Raw genomic sequence first — 23,455 nt, forward strand, 5'->3', positions numbered from 1 at the left:
TACTTACTCAGACGAGCTCCGCTTAAAACAGAGAAGGATGTGATCTTGAAAGAAAAGTTATATCCTCTGTGGACAGGGTTGAATGGGGCAGCTGATAAAAACTGCCACAGCTTCCTTCCTCTTTAAATAATTAACATGCATGAGCAGCTGAATCCCCAAGATGAAATAAAGAAATGACTTGTTTTGCATGAACTTCCTTATATACTGTAGATTATGAAAAATAGACTGTCTTGCCTGCTTTTATTTCCCACTTTTCAGATCCTTCCAACCCTCCCTGCTGCGCAGTAACCCCTGCTGCTGCTATCCCCCATCACCTGACCTTCCCCACATACCTGCACACCTGTTCCCACACCTTTTTGGATGAGTTTGCCTGCTCATCTCTGCCTGTCTGCTTTTTGACTTCTGCCTGGCCCTGTGAGTTAACGTGAACTTTTACTTTGATGTTGTGTTGCAGGGTCCATCCTAACAAAACACATATCTTGACAGAACTGCCTGTTCAGTTACGGTAGTAAAGCTATGACTGGACTCTCAACAGATCACCACGACCTGCAAGAGGAGAGTCACATGACTGGCAGAGGTGTCACTATAAGCTAGTTTCTGGGTATTTTTCCTAAGGCTTCGTGGAATCTGACAGCAGCTTTGGTATCACTTGTCCCCTTGTAATTTGAATATTTAACACTTTGCATAAACATGATGACAGCTGGAATGATGTAGTTACTGAATATTTTTGAATATTTTATTCAAAAAAATATCTGGGGCCGTATTCACAAAGCTTCCTGGTACAAAGAGTTGCTCCTTGTGACGAAATTCTAGGAAAATTCTTAGAATTGTGATGCTTTAAGTTAATCATATTTGATTATCAATTCAATATTTGTGGTTGATCTCATTAGGGATCAGATTTAATATTTAGATTTAACATTTAGATTTAGATTTAGCATTTAGATTTAAATTTAGGTTTAAAATTTAGATTTAAAATTTAGATTTAGATTTAACATTTAGATTTAAATTTAGGTTTAATATTTAGATTTAACATTTAGATTTAGATTTAGATTTAGATTTAACATTTAGATTTAGATTTAGATTTAACATTTAGATTTAATATTTAGATTTAACATTTAGATTTAGATTTANTAAATGTGGTAAAAGGTGACGTTAAAAAATTCACAATACTTTTTTAAACACTGTTTGAAGCTAAATGTGGCAAAATGTTGATGTTATTTTCAGCGTGAGACACTTTACAAACGGCACCCCATAAATAGAAACCTGTGCAATCAGCATAATGATAATATTAAAGCTGAAATCAAAAACTTCCTGCACACTATCGCCCTCTGCAGCAGTGTGGGGGAACTGACACGATGTTCAAACGACCATACCAGTGAGAAAAGTGAGTGTTAAAACTGGCATTGTGTTACAGAGCTGGGCTTATATATTTAATAGGTTAAAATATACTTTACTACATTATACAAAATACAAAGTACATGCTGTGAAATATTTTGCTTCCATGTCTGTTTTGACTTAATTTGCTTTCTCTGCCAGGACAGGTGGGATGTGATCAGCATTTCTTGAAACCAATTTCTTACATCAAACTTTAAAATAACATATTGCATACCAAGTTAAATTCAAACACATGTAATGTACCTGCACAGGTACACATAAGGCTTCCACGCTCCTAAAATAATCTGCGACGTGCTGCTGCTGACACCCTGTGCTGCTGACTCCTACCTGCTGCTGCTACATACAAACTGACAATATAAATGTTTAGAGTTGAAGGTAAATGTGTCCACTTCAGTGTCGTCACACCAGGTCTTCCTGCTCCTCTGTATCTTGTGTCTGTTCTGCATCGATGGTGTTCACGGCTGAGATGGTGGCATAATCAGAGTCAGACTTTAACTGATGGAAAGAGACAACAAGACGAGACTCATAAATGGGATTTGGATACAGTTAGATTTTATATTGAAATGTACTCATACTACAATCTACAGTCTACAGTAAATGTAGTTGAAAATATGTAAAAGTAAATATTCATTATTTCTGCTTGTTAATTAATCAAATTATATGATGATACAGAAAATTATAACCACTTGGTACAGTAGGTTCTGTCACTGTGTCCCAATCTCTGTCTCACCTCTAGAGTCTCATTGGGTTCATTTGGCTCAGTGGTGGAGCTCAGAGTTTTCTTCTTCATGAATCTAATCCAAATACAAACACATAAATAAAAAGGTGATTAAAAACTATAAATATTCAAAGTAAAAGATGATGATGATTATTTTTTTGTGGTTTCACCTCATCCACAGAGAAAAAAGAAGCAGTAGAATCAGCATCACAACCACAAGAGTCAGCCTGATGATATTCATGATTATTGTTGATTTGTCTACAAATGGAGATTGACACTTATGAGATATACAGCATTGTACCTTACTGCTGTTGTTTCTCACAGCCTAAGCTTATCAGATGTTTGCATCCACTGTCTTTGCTGATTTGCAGATGTTGTACTTACCATGGACATCTATCTGCACAGTTGTAGAGTTAATCATTCCATACATATTCTCAGACTTGCAGAGGTAGATCCCGCTGTTCTCTGAGCTGATAGATGGGAAAACATAAATGTTTGGTCCTTGAAGCAGTTTTTGGTTCTCCTTGTACCACGTGTAGATAGCTGCTGGGTTAGCATCACTGCTACAGGTCAGAGTCACCGAGCTGCCCTCAATTATCCCACCAGAGGGACTCACTGACACAGAGGGAAGCTTTGGAGCATCTGGAGGAGAAAGGAGAGACAATTTAAAAAATCTTTTTTTTCCAGGCATAGACGGCCATGATCCTGGAAGAGAAACGCAATTATTTTTGTACTTATGTTATCAACCGACTTTAGAACCCCTGATTTGTGAGCCAAGCCATTGTCACCCCTACAAAGCTAGCTAGCAGGCTACATTAACCAGTAACATCTTTGTCACACATTGCCTCAGTGAATACACTTCCCTCTGACATGCATCACAAAAACTTTAAGTGACTCAAACTCTTCTCATATTGTGTACGAAACATTATTTCTCCAGCCTGTGAAGCAAAGTGCAGCTGGGACCTCAAGTTTTGACAAGTGTATTGCAATTTTTGCGGCTTTGAGGCGCTGCGTGTAATTATGTGTGGTTGTCACAGCATGGGTAACATTAAATCCAACAGCAGTGTCAAACTTGGCCAGTGAGGTGATTGACCTGTGGTTTTCTACACAAATATTTTAAGCTTTACAGAAGAGTAGCTGATGTATATTTACATCAACTAATGGGGATCCTAATCAATACAAATATTAATATTGCAACAATGCTGGGGTCAAGCCAGTAAAGGTTGAATGCTGAGAAGGATTCAGAGTGTTGACAGTTTCCAACACCTGTATTAAAAATAACTAACAAGTTTCATGATGATCAGACACTCATACATTTCCGACCAATTCTGTCACCCTGTATTGGTCAGTTTCTAAAAACCTTTGGGAATATGACTCAACAGATTTATTAAAAATATCCACTACATGTGGTGACGTTTGAACTTACTGTCATTGATTTATGGCCAGATTTTAAATACCCTACATACAGTCAAACCATTTGTAGTACTATATAGTGGCCACCGTCAGGATGAATCCCAAATTAAAGTTGTCTGGCCATTTTAAATTTAAGCAACTGTCCAAATTTATTACAGGGACATTCTTTAATTACAATATGTATGCGGTGTATTGTTTTCATGTGTATATTCTTTGGAGGAGAGCCTTATTCACTTCATTTAATGAACATTCATGTTGGGAGCTAGCTGTATCTCCATTTTGCCACAAGGGGCAGCGCCTCCCCAGTGAGACAGGCTTGGTAGAGCTTTTTTTTATGGGGACAACTTACAAGGAGTTACAAGTTTGATTTTTTTTTTTTTTAACTTTTTTTTTGTGCGTGATAAATTGAAAGAAAGAATTGCCTGAAATCGTTAAAAGCAGTAAAGCATGGTTTTCTACACATGACATTTACATTTATGAATATGGAATTTGGCCATTATATAATTAATTAATCATCGGTATGTTGTGTGAGGCTTTTTTTTTTAATGTATGCTACATTCCTGGAGACCAAACAACACATTCCTTTGAAGCAAAAAGAAAACCATCAATATTTTTAGAAATAAAATCCCACATTTTAAGCCAGAAGTACTTCACAGAGGGGAAATGCCAAAATAAATGCACAACAGTTTCGGTGCATTCAAAGCAGAAACTACAATTCACATCAATGTCTCTTCTAAATCTTTTTTTTAACATAGTCATTAGCAGGTTAGAATTCATGAATTAGTTTTAAAACAAATTTCTTTTAACTTTATTGGTGATTAATTATCAACTGGGATAGAAGCCAGACTTTCTTCTAGTCCACATCATCCACAGATTTATCAGGCCTGGTGTAGCTGGTATCCGCCTCTTGTCTTCAGTGACACAAGCAAGAGGAAGAGACACATCACCTGGCGCCTGTGTCATTATTTCTCTGTAATTTACAGGTTAGTAACTTGTAAAAATACACAAGGCCACAAAAACATTAAGTTATGATGTGAAGGCAAGCGTCATTGTGTATACTCATTTTGTTAGGACTGTTACTTTGTTCATATTGAGGGTCATAAGAGAGCGTAGTCAGCATGCCGCCACTGTGGTAGCGGGAGCTAGCTGAACTTGCTATGCATGCTGTGTGCATTGAACTTGATGTTAGCATGTCTGATTTAAAGGCTCATGGCTAGAGATGCATTGTATTGGATTTTTTTTTTTGCTGATATCCGATATATAACAACTTATTTGGCCGATAACCGATACCGATATTCTCTACCTAATTTTAGTGATCATCAGGTCTCTTCTGTAGTGGAATTAATGTCAAATTATGGATGCATACTCTTATCGTGATGGCCCACCAGCAGATGGAGACATGAAGCTAGCCTACTACTTAACCACTGAGATGTTTAAACCCAGATTGACCTGGCTGACACGCCTGACTTGAGTTTGATTTACTGTACACCCTGTTGTGTCCGTATTGAATCCACAGGTTGTTCTCGGTTGCAGCAAAAAACAATTTATTTCCTCCATGCAAGTGTGAACAATGTCCATTAAGTTGCAAGAAAGACCAAAACACTCGGCAAACGGCGTGTCAAACATTTAGCGCCGTCGCGGTCAAAAACTCTTCCGGGTCAAACACCTGACGACAACAGTGACCCTCCTCCCTTTACACCTGTGCAGTGAGAACATCACAGTGACACCTTGTGTTCAAAACAGTGAACTACCAATTAGAGCTTGGATTATTTAACAAACATATTTGGCTCCTACACGATAGTTCACTTTAAAGGCAATATCGGCCAATACAGTTAACCTGCCGATATTTTCGTGCATCCCTACTCTTGGCTGTATCTTGTTATGCTCCCTGTACACATAGAAAGCTGTTTCATTAAGAATATGTTTTTAAAGGACCATCTCGTGTTTCTTTAATGTTTTTGTAAGTTTGGTAGATTGATAAAACCTCTTGCTAACTGTAATCTCGTTATGGAATTTCCCATTATATTCTGTTAGCATTATGCTAAGCATGAAGTAGGACTCTACCAGCCTGGAAACATCTTTGCATTTAAAAGTGTAATAATTAAAGCTTAAAGCTGCAGACCAAAGATATTTGGAGATACTGCATTTACATTCATGTGTATGTAATTTCCATTCCGGATTTCCAACTCGGAAACTCGGAGCAACCGCATCAACCCCCGACTTACGAATTCAAGATGGCTGCCGGTCACATACATAGTGAGTAAACACTCTGCTAAAGTACTGTTTATAGCAATTTTATCTTATTTGTTTTACATTAGGTCAGCCTCATCTGTGGCGTTCATCAGTTGGAGTGCATGATGGTTTTGAAGCTGTCTATACTCCAAAAGTGCAAGGGTAACAAAGGCTTTCTTGTGGGCGTCCATGTTTTTTCCGACTTGTCAACTAGAATGCAAAAACTGTTGTCAACTCGGAGGTGACGTCATTCCCACTTCCGACTTCCGACCTCCGAGTACAAAACGAACGCAGCATAATATTATAAGGCATCTGACAGACATGCCTATCATTACACTTAGGCAAACATTTTCCTCAAACCTAAATTTAACTCAAAAGATGATTAGAATACTCATTTGACCGGATGTTAGTAAGGCTTGCCCCAACTCCGCCTGCTGATTCTGTCTTCCTCCTAGTAATAATGTATTCAGCCTCTCGTCTACGTGGCAGCACTCTGCCACGTGCAACTTGTGCACAGTTTCAGGAAAAGGGGTCATCAAAGACATTTTATAAATCCACGGTCTGCCTCGTAGTAAAAATAATAAGTCATAAGTGTTATTATTTTTTGTACTTACACTGGACATCTATAAATAGACGTGAAGACTTCATCTGTCCATGTTGATTCTCAGACTTGCAGTAGTAGAACCCGCTGTCCTCAGAGCGGATGGAGGTGAAATGATAAATGCCCTCTTGACCATGATGCAGTGTTTCGTCCTCCTTGTACCAGGTCTTTTTAGCTGCTGGGTTAGCATCACTGCTACAGGTCAGAGTCACTGAACTGCCCTCGATGACTTTACCAGAGGGACTCACTGACACAGAGGGAAACTTTGGGGGATCTGGAGGAGACGTGTTAATTAACAGAGATTATTCTAGATTAATCTTGTGCCACAGAAGCAGCACATATGGTATTTGTATTACAAACTGTGAGTAGCTGGTTGTAGCTGCAATTAGGACTTTGAATATAGTCTGACAAATGGATGTGTGATGGTTTGAGTCCCAAAACTGCATAAAACTCTCAAATCTCATGGAGCTGCTCAGTGAATAAAGAGACATTGTGAAAGTCAGAGCAGAAGAAAACTGTGATCAGCAAAGACTGGACTGATTTAAGCTGTTATTTTTAAACAAGCTGTTTCACTCACATTTCACATCGATGGTGATGTAAGACGTCCTCCTCCCCAGCTCGTTCTCAGCTGTGCATTGATACTCTCCAGAGTCAGAGGACTGGATGGAGCTGAAGACCAGCTGTGGTTCTTCACTGGGAGGGTGACATTTTACGTCATCCTTGTACCAGGTATACTTAGCTGCTGGGTTAGCATCACCTTTACAGGTCAGAGTCACTGAACTGCCCTCCACTATCTCAGCAGAGGGACTCACTGACACAGAGTAAAGCCTTGGAGCATCTGGAGGAGAAATTAAGATGGATAACTGAAAGATTAGAGTATGTTATCATAGACAGTTGACTATTTAAATGATTCATTTTCTTTGTTTTAGACTATATCTATAATTTGTCACAGCGGCTGTGCAGAGGTCTGATCCTGGAGCTGTTCCAGGTTAGATCCATTAACAAGCCTTTCGTCAATTGTCATTTTCAAAAACTTATTTACTTATTTAACTTATTCAAAAAGTATTCTATTCTCTGTATATGCTGGTTATGTTCGGTTTGCTGAGTCAGTTCTAACGGGCCTCTCAATTAAGTTATAGTTGTTGCAAGTAGTTCATCTATTGCTGCAAATCCCTGTGCTGGCAGATCACTTCCCCATTTCCTTCCTTGTTTTGTAAATACTTTTGCTGAGTCTACAGAACAGTGTGTATAAAAGTATTCAACGTGCTCCCATCACAACTCCTCAAATATCGCTGCTTAATCAGTGGATCTAAACGTCAAAACGATGCACAAGGCAACCTACTACGTCCGTTTAGGACATTCTTCAGACACTGTGTCAAGTTATGCTCTTTACATGGCTTGTGTCTTTTCAAAAATCACTCTGGAAGTGTATAGTTTCTGCTCGTCACGTGCATACTGTCTTTTCAAAATAAATACGTGTGTGAAACACTTTGTTTTTGGTTTATTTATCTATCAGGCAACAAAAGCACATTGATACCTTTCCAAAAGACATCATGGTTTGGCTTAAAATAAATTGTTACTAATGTAATGCTATGCTATGCTAATGTATCACGTGACATACAACATGTGGCATACGTCACTAACTAAGCATGCTACACATAATAGCACACTGCGTTGTCATTAAAATAACTGGTTTTACACAGAAAACAGACAGTGGGCTACCAGGTGAAAGTTAACTTGCCCGCTCTTCACTCTACGGTAGTTGCTAGCGGTGTTATAATCTGCTGCCAGCCAATGTGTTTTATATCCCCGCGAAGGAAACCTCTGTGCATCTGTGTCTGACGTCAAATCTGTCAGAATTTAATCTTCCGAATATCCCTAAACTAACCATGGCAATCTCTACCCCTTTAATATACACGTCACGACTGGGTCTAATCACCAAAGAACTTTCCGCCCCTCATCTTTACCCTGCATGTAATAAATTATTTTTCACTCTAAATGAAATCTCTTCTGACTGAAGTATTCCTGAATGCATCTGTTTTTTTACTGGTAGTAATTCAGCTTTTTGTGTCTATAAATAATACTTTTGCGCCTACTTTAAGATTTAAAAGAATCCAGTGAGGTTATGTCGGAAATTGTAATTGTAATGTAATTTCAGTGTAGTGACACAGAGGAGTAAACTTACACACTGAAGGAGAGGGGAAATTCTCATTTCCTTTTACAGTGCAGTAATAGGTGTCTGCAGGATTAATGACGGCCAAGTAATAAGTAATTCCTGTACCAATTTTCTGCTTATTTTTATACCAGAGTATAAAAGTATCTTCAGGTAGAGGACAACTGCTTTGACACCTCTGCTCCACAAAGACAACATGTGAGCTCAACTGCACCTGGAGACCTGGATTTGTGAAGAAGGAACAGGAATGTTATTGTAGACAAAACTGTCAACATATACACATGCAAATATAAACACAACTTTGGAAATATTTGCTATGTGATTGGAAATGTTACCTGCGACAGACAAAGTGACTCCAGGTGAACCAGTGTAACCAATGGCTTGGTTTGTTATGAACCTGAACTTGTACACAGCTGAGTCGCTCTCTCTCAGGTCTGTGATTCTCAGAGTGCAGATGTTGTTCTCACAGTGATCCTGCACACGACCGGAATACTGTGGGTCTTTTCTCAGATCCACAGGTTCATTCCCGTTCATGTTAGTAAACCAGAATGTTTCCTCAACTGTAGTATCACTGCCCATTATGCTGGATGGGTATCTGTAGCTGCAGTGTATTTCCACTGTTGATCCTTTTAAGGCACAGATCTCAGTAGAGGTGTAAGTCACTCCCCAGTCATTCTGACCCTGTATCACTGTAACACAGAGCACATCAGGAACCACAATCAGACTCAGAACATCAGGAGACAGTCTTATTTAATGCTAATATAACCCTGTGTGTCTTGATTTGTGAAAGGGCTTGAGTTTATATGGTTCAACTTGACAGAAGAGTTGTTTTCACCTCTTGTTATCAGGTATGTTTTCTGTGTTTTATCTACTTAGTTGATGTAACATGGCCGCTTATCGATTATCTAGTTGTACTTTGAGGATTTTGTTTTCACCTCTTGTCGTCAGGAATACACAGAGATCACCTCCAAACATATCCACAGTGTGGACCTCTTTATATCAACACAACACAGACTAGAGTCCACCATTAACATTAATGCAGTTTCATCTCTATTCTATAAACATAATGCACACACTGTCAAGCAGATGACACTCAGCTGTATGTTCCCATCACTCCCAATGACCCCAGTAGCCTCACTCCCATGCATATTTGATCCTAACTCCCGCCCCACCTTGGTTACTGTTCAAAAGTTTGACAAAATGTCACACGGCGAAGCTGTTTCTCTTCAGCCAGGTGCTGTTTATTACATAGTTTCTCAGCGTCAGATTATATAGCTTCACAAAGCCGTCAGCAAAGACTGCTGACAATGCATGGATATATAAATGCATGGATATATTCATGATGTCAGTTGACCGAGGATAGTGAGACCATAGCCCCGTTTCCACCAAGCAGTTTGGTACACATATGTGTATATAGCCTATTTGTTTTACTCCTTGTTTTACCACGTAATTAATTTACAGTTACATTATTGTTTGTAATCTTGTTTCACCTTTTTTGTTCATTGTCTTGTGCATTTTGTAACATTTGTTTTGAAAAGTGCTATATAAAAAAAATTATTATATTTTTACTTCTTTGTTGGGGACACTCACCTACTGTATTGTCCACGCCACCAGTGTCACAGAGTGTCTGGTGTTTAAGGGGTCGCACCACATTAGATAACATCACAGCTTTGTACACACTAAAAAAAACACCCTCCTGTGTATTTCTGAAGTGTGCTAACTGCCTCACAAAATAAACGTAGATGTACAGTACCTTGTACAGAGAGAAGGAAGACGACAAATCCACTCGCTGCTGCTGCTAAACTCATAGCTGCTCCTCACGTGTCTGTTAAATCACATCACACCACAAATATGAGAAATACTGTGTGTCAGTCAGTTATAATACACATTTAAAAGGAGGATGTGGTCGGTGAAGACAGTGTGTGTCTTCTCTGGCTGGTACAGTTGTATTCAATAGATATCAAGCTATTTAAAACTGGCCTGGCTTCCTTCCTCTTTACATCATTAATGTACATGAACAGACGAATGACGGTAAAGCCCAAGTTGAAATGAAGAAATGACTGTGACTGCTGTTTTGGTGACAAGATATTTCAGTCTGGACCAAAGAGGTGGGTCGCCTGCTCGGTTGCCATTGCCACCACTAAAGCCACTAACAGGGACACATCACAAACTGAGCACTAAATGTTACATTGTTCTGAAGGCGAGGCAGCATCACAGCAAAGGTTCACCTCTTGATTATAATCTTTGTTTAAACTAAAAGGTCTCAACAAGACCATCAGACAATAACTTGGGTGTTTGCATGGAGATAAATGTGTGGAGGTTTGGACTGTTTTCACACAACACAAAGGTGCGCAGTAATTGATGGTGCATATTTTGGATGGTACGACATGTACATTTTATACCGCAGATATATTTTATGTACCAAAAGTCACATGTGGCACATTACACTTCAGTCACACACAGCTGTCAACTTATTTTCCAAAGAACTTGATGCAGGAAAGTAGACAACAGAGAGGGATTCAAAATATAAGTTTAATAATAAACATTACAGTGTCCCCGGCTTAACAATAGTCAAACTTTTCAATTGGTTCACAAAAGATTTATTGTTGTACAAAATATATAACAGATAAGGAAGAAAAACTAAATGTACATCACATTTCTTTAACACAGTGGAGGCTAAAAAACAGAACAATTTGTATGAAGCTGAAATACAAAACTTTATGCACACTGCCGCCCTCTGCAGCAGTGAGAGGGAACTGACATGACATTTAAACAAACAATTTTTGAAGCTGGCTGTTTGTTTCTAGCCTGTTATGACCATCCTGATGACGTGAGCTCAACATTCTCTTTTGCTCTCTGTATCAGTCTGGACTCACTGCCGCTCCAAACACTCTCCAGAAATTAAAACCCAATCAGGGCCGTTCTGCATTGTCCCCGTCATCTGACGGTTAATGGCCTCTTCGTTTGCGAGGACAAGGAGGGCGCACAATTCCTTGTCTCTCCAGTTGCTCATCTTTACAGTGTCTGTCAGGTTTGTGTTTCCCTCTTGCTACTAGCTGCTCGCTAATTCCTGCTATCAGCTGTTTCCTGTTTATCCACCGCCAGTGGGTTGCACGTGCGGCATCAACAACAGCTCCTCCCACAAGTCATCAACAGCCCCTCCCGTTGCGGAAGGCCGCCTCGTTCTTTTTAAACTGAAGGGGTTCCGCCAATGTCTACCCTACAAGGCTGAAAATTGGGCACCTCGGATCAATTCGCCAATCCAGCTCTGTGTGTCTAAACGCTCGCAGCTTGCTGGCATAATGGCCCAACATTGGCGGAAAATCTGGCAGTGTAAAAGGGGCTAGAGTCTGTTGAGCTGACGTCATCAGGACAGTCTTACCAGGCTAATTTGTTTCAGTCAGTTGCTGCAACACTTAAAGAAATGTGCCATCGGGGTGTGATACTACTGAGATTCTGTTTGATTTAAATAATTGAAAACCAGTGACTTAAACCAAGTGAAAATGCTCATTGGCTTTAGTCACATTTTAGTCATTTTTATCCTTCGTAATTTTAGTCAAGCTTTAGTCGACGAAAACTCAAAACGGTTTTAGTCGGCAAAAAATCACGACATTTTCAACTTTTAGTAATTATGTCTTCTTTATGTTTTTTTTTTTATCTTTAAACTAATCCAGTGAGGCTGATTTATGTATTAGAAATAAGAGTCAATGTGACAGGTTGTATAAAAATTTAATCTAGACAAATTTTTGCGCTGACTATTTACTGGAGTTTGTCAGCCAGTCGCTCATGTGGTATTTAAAGATAATTACAAGCACGGCCGTTCTCGGGTTTCAATGTCCGACAGTCAACCATGAACGTTGTCGTCACGTTTCCTCTCATCAACGAAAATGAAACATAGATTTTGAGTTTTTATGATCAAAATCTATTTTTAGCTCATCATGCTCTTGTTTTTGTCATGGAAAAAGGTTGTTGATGGAAACTCTTTGTCATAGTTTTCATCAACGAAATTAACACTGCTGAAAACACACACTGTGCATGATGTGAATTGTGATGCTTCACATGAGTTCTTCCTGCTCCTCTGTGTCTTCAGTCTTCGCTGCAGTGCTGGACTTCAAGGTTGAGTTGACTTGCTGGTACTCAGGACCGGAGTCTAACTGATGAGGAGAGATGACAAGATAACGACCGAGTAGAGGGCCTCATTCATAAAACCAGCTGAGCTTACCAAATGATTTTTATCTTAAAATGGATTTAACGTGTTATAAACTATTTTTATTTTCATGATTATATTCTCTCTATGTCTAACCTTCATACTGTGTGCAGGGTCATTTGGTGCATTGGTGGAGTCCGGAGTTTTCCTCTTCCTGGATTAAATCAAGCATAAGAAACAATTTATTTATCAAATATCTTAAAGAGATTCTGGTGACAGTAAGTAAAAATCAAAGATGAAACAGAAAGATGTGAACTGTGCAACTGTGGAAGCATCGGTCAGACACTCTGATGTAGAGTTAAATATTTTAACAGGATAACGTCATAAATACTCAAAGATAGAATGTCCTGAAACATTTAAAGATGAACGTGGAAGATTAGCAGACTTCTTTTTAAAAAAAAATTATCTCCACAAAGACAAACTGTTAAAAGTTGAATTTGTTTACCTCATCCGTCGACACAGAAGAATAACAGCTATCAGGATCAGAACCGCCAGAGTCACAATTATGACAATTATTATTATTATTATTGTAGATTCTCCTAGAAATGGGAATGGACATAAGATAAACCTTGCTTTATAAAGCAGCTGGAAGCAGTTAGCAGCTAACTCAGAGAAGAAGAACAGCAGTTGAAAATGTCTGCAAATTGGGACAACAATGAGGTCTGGGAGCTCCTTATCCTCTGAGGAGAGGGCGAGTTCGGCCACCATGTAACAGGGACAGTAAATAATCATTACTGTCATGTTAATGCAATTGTTATTGTTTGTAAAGCACTGCCGATGCGTATGTTATTGATCACACTAGAGGCTGACATTATTCTGTTTCACATTAGGCCTTTTTTGCTAACGGGATGCCAGCGTTGTGTCAAACACTGTTTTCCTGTTGATATGTGTTTCCCCCTAATTAACCAAACCCTTAGCTGTAACCCTAACCACTGAGGGGGGCGCTACACATTCAAAGGCGGCATAAAGAAGAGACTTAGTAGCGGCCCTATAGAGTGACCTCTGTGTAAAGAGCACTACTGATTGTACCTACCCACAGCACTCAAGCAACAACTTCTGCTGGGGTACGGCAACACCACTTGGACAAACCATAGCACCATAATTCAAGAATCGGTAGTTGTAGGCTAATAATGACAACTTCTTAAGTGTATTTATGTTTCTGATTACATTTGATTATAAACATTTCAAACAGCAGTGCGTGGTTGCCTGACGTAGCATTGCAATGTTAGTTAGCATCGTCGCCTCACAGCAAGATGGTTCCTGGTTCGAACCCGGGGTGGAGGACTTGAACCCCTGTGCAGAGTCTGTATGCTCTGCCCATGTCAGCTTGGGTTTTCTCCAAGTACTCCGGCTTCCTCAAACAGTCCAAATACATGCAGGCTAGGTTAATAATTTAATTAATTACATTTAATCTATTAAACGATTATTGGTGACTCTAAATTGGCCACAGGTGCGAATGTGAGCATGAATGGTGGTCTGTTTCTATGTGTCAGCCCCCCAGCAACCCCCAACAGGATAAGCAGTTATGGAAAATGAATGAATATTATTAATCCATACATTGGGGGATGGGACAACAGTGCTGGCAAACAGCATCCCACACTGGCAGAAACATTTAACGACTATACTATAATATTTCTTTACACATAAAGTGAAGAACTAAAACATTAGCATGTGGATCAGCTGGTGTGTGTGTGTGTGTGTGTGTGTGTGTGTATTACTTCTTATTACCTGCTGCAAGGGTCAGACAAATGGTAGCATTTTGATGTCCTAGTTTGTTCTGGGCTTCACAGTAATAATTCCCACTGTGTTCAGCTGTGAAGTCAGTGATGGTGAAGATCTGTCCTGATGCTTTTGGTGAGTCTTCATCCTCCTTGTACCAGGTATAGTTAGCTGCTGGGTTAGCATCACTGCTACAGGTCAGAGTCACTGAGCTGCCCTCCGCTACATTAGTAGAAGGACTCGCTGACACAGAGGGAAGCTTTGGAGCATCTGGAGGAGAACATACATAGAGACACAACTCATTAACATTAGCATGCATGATATGCAACAGTGTTTGTGCTGTGAATAGTACAGAGCTCAGGGCCATGAACCTTTATGGTTTTTGTCAGATGTCGGTGGCAGTGTCATAACCGAGTTACTGTACTGATAACAAAATGGCTGATGAGGTTTTACCACAAAACCTTTTTATACAGCAAATTTGGAAACACTTCTAAAAAGCATTAATGTTATTCATGCATGAATAAATAGAGTACAGAATAAAGTCAAGTTTAACCTGCGATACAGTAGTTTAATTTGTTAAAAAAGAATTTAAGAATTTAATTTCTATCATAAATATATTACGATACCATTCTAAACTCCTGAGTCCAAGACGAATTTCCGTACGAGGGCAATGAAGTATTACGCATCGTCTTGTATCATATCGCATCATATCATATCGTATCGTATTGTTTCTATAGTAACCTCTCATTCCTTTCTAACTTCTCAACGTAGCATGCAAATGAAAGCTCTAAGACAGAAACTATTAAGTGGACCTTAGGTAAATAAAAGAAATAAAATCAACAAAATCACGATTTGGATCCAGCAGTATCTGATCAAATAATAAGTGCACCAGTCCAACCAATCAGTAATTTAACTAAGAAAGTGTTGCTGAAAACTATTCTAATCAGAATATGAACTAAAAGACATGTTGCATTTTTGGTTAAGGTTGTGACTCAATTACTGCTTGCTACAAGTTTGAAATTTCTGTGGCAGATAATGTTTTATTTTGAAGTCGTGTACTTACACAGGACATCTATGAACAAAGAGTCAGAGCTGATCCATCCATATTGATTCTCAGACTTGCAGTAGTAGAGTCCTCTGTCCTCAGAGCTGATGGAGGTGAAATGATAGATGCCTTCTGGTCCTTGAGGCAGATTTTGGTTCTTTTTGTACCAGGTGTAGTTAGCTGCTGGGTTAGCATCACTGCTACAGGTCAGAGTCACTGAACTGCCCTCCACTATCTCAGCAGAGGGACTCACTGACACAGAGGGAAGCTTTGGAGCATCTGGAGGAGAGGCAAAAAGTCATTTAGATTACCATAAGCAAAGTGTATATGTGGCCCATATTATTTTCATGATATATAATACATATTTATGTAGTTAGCAGCTAACAGTAATGTGTAAACTAATCCATACCCATTGAGTGCACAGTTGCCCACATACAGTTTCACATGGTGTGTGTTTGGGATACAGGTCATAGGAAATTGCAGATTAAATAGTCAACTGAACCCATTAAGAAGAGCAATGTATTCAGACAGAGTTTTTGTGAATTTGATAGTAAGATTGCTTTATTGAACGTTCAGTAGTTTGCCAGTTGCCAATAGTGAGATAGTTAGTGGGCTGAAACTGTACATTAGTAGTTGAGGTAGCACGTTGAAAGGCAGATAGTTAAAGTGTTTATATGTTGTATTGACTTAAAAGTGGGCGCACTGCTAGTTCACATGGGAAAGGTGCGGCTAGCCCTTGTTGCAGCGGTGTGGGTTGGAATTTGGCCTTCATTCTTTGCTGCATGTCTTCTTTGCTCTCTCTCTCCCATCCTTCCTTTTGTGCTTCACTGTCCTGTCAAATATAGGCAAAAAATGCTAGCTCTCTAGCGCCCCCATTTTGTTTGATGGGGTCAATAATGGAGGGGTCCCCTCAGATTATGTGTGGTCATATGCCTACAAAGTTGCGTGGTGATGGGTGAAACCCTTGAGATGTTATACACCTTTATGTGATGAGCCACGCCCTCCGCAATATTCATTGCCTTATAGAAGCTCAGTTTTAGTAAGTTTTCCAACTTTTGCCAAGAGGGAACTTTAGATATTGGTCCCTAGATTATGTTCACCCAGTTTCATGCAGATCGCTCAAACTTCCTAGGAAGAGATCCATTTGAAGTGTTTTTCAAAAAATTCAAAATGGCGGAAAATCTATATAAACGGAAGTTATGGGTTCTTGAGGCAAATTTGTTCCTCATGAGGAGAGGCATCTCTGTGCAAAGTTTCATGTCTCTACAACATACGGGGCATGAGATATGCCCATTCAAAGTTTGCAATATCAATCGGTTGCTATAGCGCCCCCCTTTGGCCAATTAATGTAATATTGCTTCATTCCCATCCTCCCATGACCCTCTACCACTGTGCCAAATTTCACATGGATTGACCAAGTCAGTGAGGAGAAAAACGTGGAACAGACACACACACAGAGTTTTCGTCATTATATAGTATGATAATCTTGGGACTGCAAAAGTGTGCCTTTTTCTTTAAATACAGGAGCAATGTTGGCAAAGTGATTTTACCTGTAAGGTTTCATGTAGCTCAGAATTGAAATCTAACTATTAGATTGGTAAAATATTAAATAGGTGATATCCCGCATCATGCATTTGGTTTATAGTTTTCATCATTTGTTAATGGTGAACAACAGGAACTCATAATACATCCTGCATTAATTCATTTAATAAATCACCATGAGCCACACATTAGTTAAGCATTATTTATGATTCATACCCCTATTATACAGCAACTTAAAGTATTATGAGATGCCTTAAAATTTAAAGTAAGAGAACACAAAAGTATAAGAGAGAGAAGACAAAAGTTATCTCAAGGGAATGCTGAAGTTTCATGAGGGAACACAGCGGTAGTGCCGAAAGAAAAGTTAAAAGTTAAAGTGGCTAACTGACAGATGACAGAAAGCCTTAATCATTTGTTTTACTCACATTTCACATCAATAGAGATGGATTCAGACGTCCTCCTCCCCAGCTCGTTCTCTGCTGTGCAGTAATACTCTCCAGAGTCAGAGGACTGGATGGAGCTGAAGACAAGCTGTGGTTCTGTACTGAGAGGTTTAAGGTTTGGATTTCCATTCTTCTTGTACCAGGTATACTTAGCTGCTGGGTTAGCATCACTGCTACAGGTCAGAGTCACTGAACTGCCCTCCACTATCTCAGCAGAGGGACTCACTGACACAGAGGGAAGCTTTGGAGCATCTGAAAGAGATGGAAGGGACAGTTGATTCTTAAATCTAAAGTAACCTCTTGCCTGTAGTGCTTTGTATCAGTCTAGATGTGAGTCACAGAGTGTTGGAGATACTGGCCATAGACATGTCTGCCTTCTGGCTTGTGCAGAAACATAAATTTAAAGAAACTTAAGAGTGATATCTCTTTTCAGAAATCATGACCTGGTTAATCAAGATAATCCAGAGACCTTGATGTGAGCAGTTTCATGTAGGAACTATTTTCTTTCTACCTAACTACACCCACCCACCACATTACTGTGTCATGCTTAGAATAACTGCCATAGCAACATCATTCAACGTAAACTCAAATTTTCAAAAAGGGTGTTGTTTGTTTCTTTTAAGTAGGCCATGTCTCACTCACACTTCACACTGATAAAGATGTATCCAGACGTCCTCCTCCCCAACTCATTTTCAGCTGTGCAGTAATACTGTCCGGAGTCAGAGGACTGGATGTAGCTGAGGACAAGCTGTGGTTTATTACTGAGGGGTTTAAGGTCTGGATTTCCGTTCTTCTTGTACCAGGTGTATTTAGCTGCTGGGTTAGCATCACTGCTACAGGTCAGAGTCACTGAACTGCCCTCTGCTACGTCAGCTGAGGGACGCGCTGACACAGAGGGAAGCTTTGGAGCATCTGGAAATAATGAGTATACAAAGTCATTTCACCAAAGAATTAATTTCTATAGTTGAGACAAAATAATAAAACTTTAAAACACACTGAATTAAAAGTAAGAGGCATAATTCTAATGGGAACCACACACGTAAATCTGATGTCTTGATAACTGGTATAAAGGTTTCTACCCTTATGACATTATGTCATTGATACACCATTGTAAACTCACAGACTGAAGGAGAGCGGTGATTCTCATATCCTTTGAAAGCACAGGAGATGATGTCTCCAAGATGAAACTGGCCTCTGTAAGAATACGTTACTCCTTTGACAATCTCTCCGTTCTTGAACCAGACGTAGGAGAGACGACCAGCTGGACTGCAGCTGCTCTGACACCTCAACTCTGCCTCAGTAACAGACTGCTGGACTACTACTTTTGTCACTTGCACCCGGGGAGCTGGATATGAAAGAGAGGGGACAGAGATAACAAATAATCCACTGAACAAACAGTTACTAAGTTGATAAGAATTACTGTATAGGATGAATGACTAAACTGATGCATGATCCTTTTTAAGTTGGAAGGAGAATCATCAGGTTCACATTAAACTGTTCTATGTGTTATATTGAAACATACTGTCACTGTGTTTGGATTAAATGTCATGTGTTCATCATCAGTACCTGCAATAGTCAGTGTTGTGCCAGGTAAATCAGTCTGCCATTCAAAGCGTTGTGCTCTGAATTTGAAGCGATACTCGGCTGAGTCGCTCTCTCTCAGGTCATTGATGCTCAGAGTTGCAAGTCCTCTCTCTGTTGCCACACTTCCCGATACCCTAAACTGAACACGACCTGCGTACCGAGGGTCGCGAGTAAGGTCCTCGGGCTGTGAAGGATTCTGCCACTGATGACTGCGTCCAGGGCTGAACCAGAATTTGAATGCAAGATATAAGCCTAGTTCATAGCCATAGTAAGAGCAAGAAATGTCCACGGATGAGCCCTTGAAGGCACAAATGCTTCTCTTGTTGTAGGACACTATGTTGCAGTATCTGTTATGGGCACCTGAGAAAATTAAACATTTGTAAACACATTTGCTGGAGTAAAATAAATGCAGTTATGTACGGAAGCCCTGAGAGTCAAGTGAGAAAAGAAAATTCTGGTGATGCATTTTCTAAGTCTGATCTAAATTGTTTTTGCTCCTGTGGAGAACAGGTGAAATTAGCAGTCTTGCCAGGAGAATCTTTTTTTTTTTCTTCTAAAATCAGAGGTTTTATTTTATTTGATTTTATCTTATGTAAAGGGCCAATCACACCTACAGGTGGCGCTAGAAACGCCGTGGCTTGAAAGACATTTGAAATGCCTGAAACGCTCTTTCAAGCCTGTCGAGCAGGGTGTGTGCGCAACCGGGCGATCAAAACATTGAAAATGGACCCAAGATGGAGCTATGGTGCTACTGGCGCCTGACTCCCAAAAGTTGAGATTATTTCAACTTTCAGCGTCTACAAACGCGCATCTAAAAAGATGCCAGAAAAATAATGCGTGTCTAAATTGACGCCAGAAAGACACTCGTCATAAAAAATGCTTGAAAACCAGTCAGACTCGCCGTATCATAGGAAATCAACTGTCTTACTGGCGTCTCGTTTCTAGCGCTCCTTGTAGGTGTGATCGCCCCCTAATTGGTCATTTTTTCCAAATGTTTGTGGTTGTAATACTCATTTTGGCCACAAGAGGCTACCCTACGTATGAAGTAGGACTAAAAGCATTTGTGTTTTCTTCCAGGTGAGGCAGGTTAGCAAAGATTAAAATACATTTTTAGCCAAAAGAAAGGCATGACAGTAATGTTCCATAACTTGCTAACACGCAGTGCATATTTACCTTCTGTTTAGAGTTTAGTGAGAAATTAGAAATCACCTGGAAGAAGACATGAATGCTTTTAAGCCATATTTAGATCATGGGGTAGTGGCAGACTTCAGCCTCTTGCCTTTTTTTTCACCCGCCTTTAAGTCACAAAAACAGGAGAAAAAACAATTTGATCAATCACCAGAATTTCTTTTCTCATTTGCCTCTAGGGCTTCCGTAGTCATGATACAGGAAATCAAGTAAAAAGTGTCACTCACACTCTGGACGAGATGCAAATTCTTCAAATCCTCTTATAGCGCAGGCAAAACTGTCTTTATAATAAAAGTTAGTTTCGTAAGTTTTTCCTTCCTTTGTCTGTCCTTTGATCGAACTCCTTCCACTTATATACCAGAAGTAGGTCGGAGGACCAGGTAGCTGACATGTGCTTTCACAAGACAGCTCTGCATGGACACTTGGTACACTTGGTTTGAAGACCTTGGACCTCACCTGGAGAGCTGTGTATGTGGAGAACGATGAACATTTTAGACTGAGCTGTCAAGATACATGCACACACACATACACAGGAGTGTTTCCAAGATGAACCATTTTGAGTCTTCATCTGAAAATGTTACCTGTGACAGACAGAGTGACTCCAGGTGAACCAATAAATCTCCCACCTGGTTGGTTTGTTATGAACATGAACTTGTACACAGCTGAGTCGCTCTCTCTCAGGTCTGTGATTCTCAGAGTGCAGTCCTTGTCAGTAGAACTGTACTGTACACGACCTGCGTACTCTGCATCTGTTGTCAGATCCATTGGTGCAACATCACCTCCTTTCGTGAACCATAAAGTTTCTGTAACTGTTGTAGCTTGATCATTTCCTCCGGATGGGTACGTGTAGCTGCAGCGTATGTCCACTGTTGATCCTGCTAAGGCACAGATCTGAGTAGAGGTGTAAGTCACTGCCCGGTTATTTTGACCCTGTATCACTGTAACACAGAGCACATCAGGAACTACAGTCAGATTGATACCAACAGCAGGGCACAGAGTTCGATTAGTAAGATGATTCATACACATCAGATGCAATGATCCATGAATGAGCAACTTAAATGTTACGAATGAACATTAATAAGAGATGTCTGGCTTTGAATGATAATGAAATAACTATTGCATGAATAATAAAACGACTTAACTCTGCAACAGTACAAAATAATATAGTGGAACTGTCTGACTAACATAATTTGAATGGGTAAGGTAAACTGAGGTAATTATAATTAACCAAAAGTTGCAATATGTAGTGCCTATCTAATCTTAGGATGAGCCAGTGGTGCCCCAAGAGGGGGCGGGGGTGACCATGGCCCCCTGAGACAATTGCCATCCCTCCCGCATCTGGTTCCCCGCTGGCATAAAAAATTGTAGGCCACAAATACTGTTTTTAAGACACTGTAGAACACTTACTTTTAAAGATAGGGTGAAGATAGTGGTCTCATGTGAAACTAGACAATCTCAGGCATCCATTGGTACCAACAGTGCTGGCATAGCTTGTCGGGTAGGGGGCTAAGTAATGCTCCACATTTAGGCTAACTTTCAGCAAGGGGACAACTGGCAAAGCAATTTTCAAAGTGGTCCCTTGAACTCTCAACTCAAGATATCTGAATGACAACAGCTTCTACTGGTGCTCAAGAGTCTCCCCTAAACTTGAGAGGGCTTGTTCATTGTAAGGCGGANTAATGCTCCACATTTAGGCTAACTTTCAGCAAGGGGACAACTGGCAAAGCAATTTTCAAAGTGGTCCCTTGAACTCTCAATTTAAGATATCTGAACGACAACAGCTTCTGATGCCCAAGAGTCTCCCCTAAACTTGAGAGGGCTTGTTCATTGTAAGGCGGAATTTACACTTCTGCATCGAATCGACGCCGTAGTTATGTTGTAGGCTCTGTGTGGATGCAGAGCATATGCCGTAACCTACGCCATAGCCTGACGTGCACCTCCCCAGAAAAGTAACTACGCGTCACGGTGACACAGACCTCCTGTCTGTTTCTGTAAGCTGAAACCATTTCCCTCAGTGGAAACGAAACTTTTATGAACTTTATTTTTACAGATAAGAAACAATAAATTGTGAAGACAATAGAGCCTCCACAACAAAGCATTTTAAGTCTTGTGTGTGTCCTTTTATTGTATTTTCTCATCACTGTTCTGTCTGTAATCAGGTCACTGATTGTGAAAGGAGAAGTGCAGAGAACGTGACTTTGCGTTCTCAGTTTCAACCATAAATGGACACGGCTCACACAGGTCAGGAAATGCAAGAGTAGAATTTGGTGTGAACACACAGCCTATACAGCAATAGCACAATAATGTTGATACAGAGAAGTTCAGTTTGGTTAAGGACTTTGGTTTCTTCAGATGGAGACATTGTAGGACACATATATGTTTGGCACTGTGTGTTGCACCAGCTTTCCCATTTGTCGTTAAAATCAAGCACAAATGCAACTAAATTTCATCACCTATGATTGACTTCAAACACCACACTAATTGTGCTGCTTTTGAAACACAAACTGCTTACACAAAAACACACATTTACACACTGAATGATGAACTTTGAGGCTATTTCAGTTTGTTTGTTTGTTTCCAAAATATGAACAAACTGTTAACTGACATCTAGTAAAGTCCCTCCATTGAAAAACTATGTGAATGCATTTTAAAATCTTAAATCAACCTGCCCACGTTACACTCACTCTAGCTGCTGAATGCAACAGTGAAAGTGAAAGAAGTGAAAACATACCATACCTGATACAGAGAGAAAGAAGAAAAGGATTCCAACTGTTGCTACTTTAAAACCCATAACTGGTCCTTTCTTCTCTCTGCTGTGGCTTCAGAGACTTGAGAACACACCAGCTGGTAAATAACACACAAAATGCAAAAGAACAACATCCAACTTCAATTTGTCGCTGAAGCTCTAAACTGAGCCGTGCAGGAAGTAGTGTTTGTATCGCATGGAAAGTCAAGTCTCCGTGTCCCTTCTGGGGTCAGGAGACGGTCACAAACTGTTACACAAGATGAGTTATCTTCTTTTATTAGTGAAACTGATAATAAAGCACTGTGTGGCGACCCCTGCTGTTGATTGTTCGGCAGAGTTTTTACATTTCACCTCACAGTTAAGTTTACAGGTTCTGGTGACAATCAGCTTAGAAAATCTAAGCTCTGTTCGCCATTGTCTCTCTGTGTGTCCCTGCAGCATTAGTTTCA

At 39.9% G+C, this 23,455-nt stretch overlaps 1 protein-coding gene and 1 long non-coding RNA gene across 2 annotated transcripts; both read right to left on the reverse strand.

Annotated features, from left to right (window-relative positions):
• Positions 1-1,533: 1,533 nt before the first annotated feature.
• On the reverse strand, positions 1,534-23,035 carry LOC126390468 (B-cell receptor CD22-like). Its single transcript, XM_050044790.1, has 11 exons — positions 22,997-23,035; positions 20,842-21,198; positions 20,488-20,724; positions 19,055-19,432; positions 18,609-18,833; positions 18,131-18,400; positions 17,471-17,740; positions 2,498-2,755; positions 2,284-2,371; positions 2,126-2,189; positions 1,534-1,890 (listed from the first exon to the last, which is right to left on the reverse strand). The coding sequence occupies exons 2-11, from the start codon at positions 21,023-21,025 to the stop codon at positions 1,795-1,797; spliced, it is 2,070 nt and encodes a 689-aa protein (XP_049900747.1). The 5' UTR covers positions 21,026-21,198; positions 22,997-23,035; the 3' UTR covers positions 1,534-1,794.
• On the reverse strand, positions 11,094-14,591 carry LOC126390872 (uncharacterized). Its single transcript, XR_007569998.1, has 3 exons — positions 14,468-14,591; positions 12,836-12,893; positions 11,094-12,686 (listed from the first exon to the last, which is right to left on the reverse strand). It is a non-coding gene; the product is annotated as an uncharacterized LOC126390872 (long non-coding RNA).
• Positions 23,036-23,455: the final 420 nt, after the last annotated feature.

This window comes from Epinephelus moara, chromosome 5 (assembly GCF_006386435.1).
Source record: "Epinephelus moara isolate mb chromosome 5, YSFRI_EMoa_1.0, whole genome shotgun sequence".
NCBI lineage: Eukaryota > Metazoa > Chordata > Actinopteri > Perciformes > Serranidae > Epinephelus > Epinephelus moara.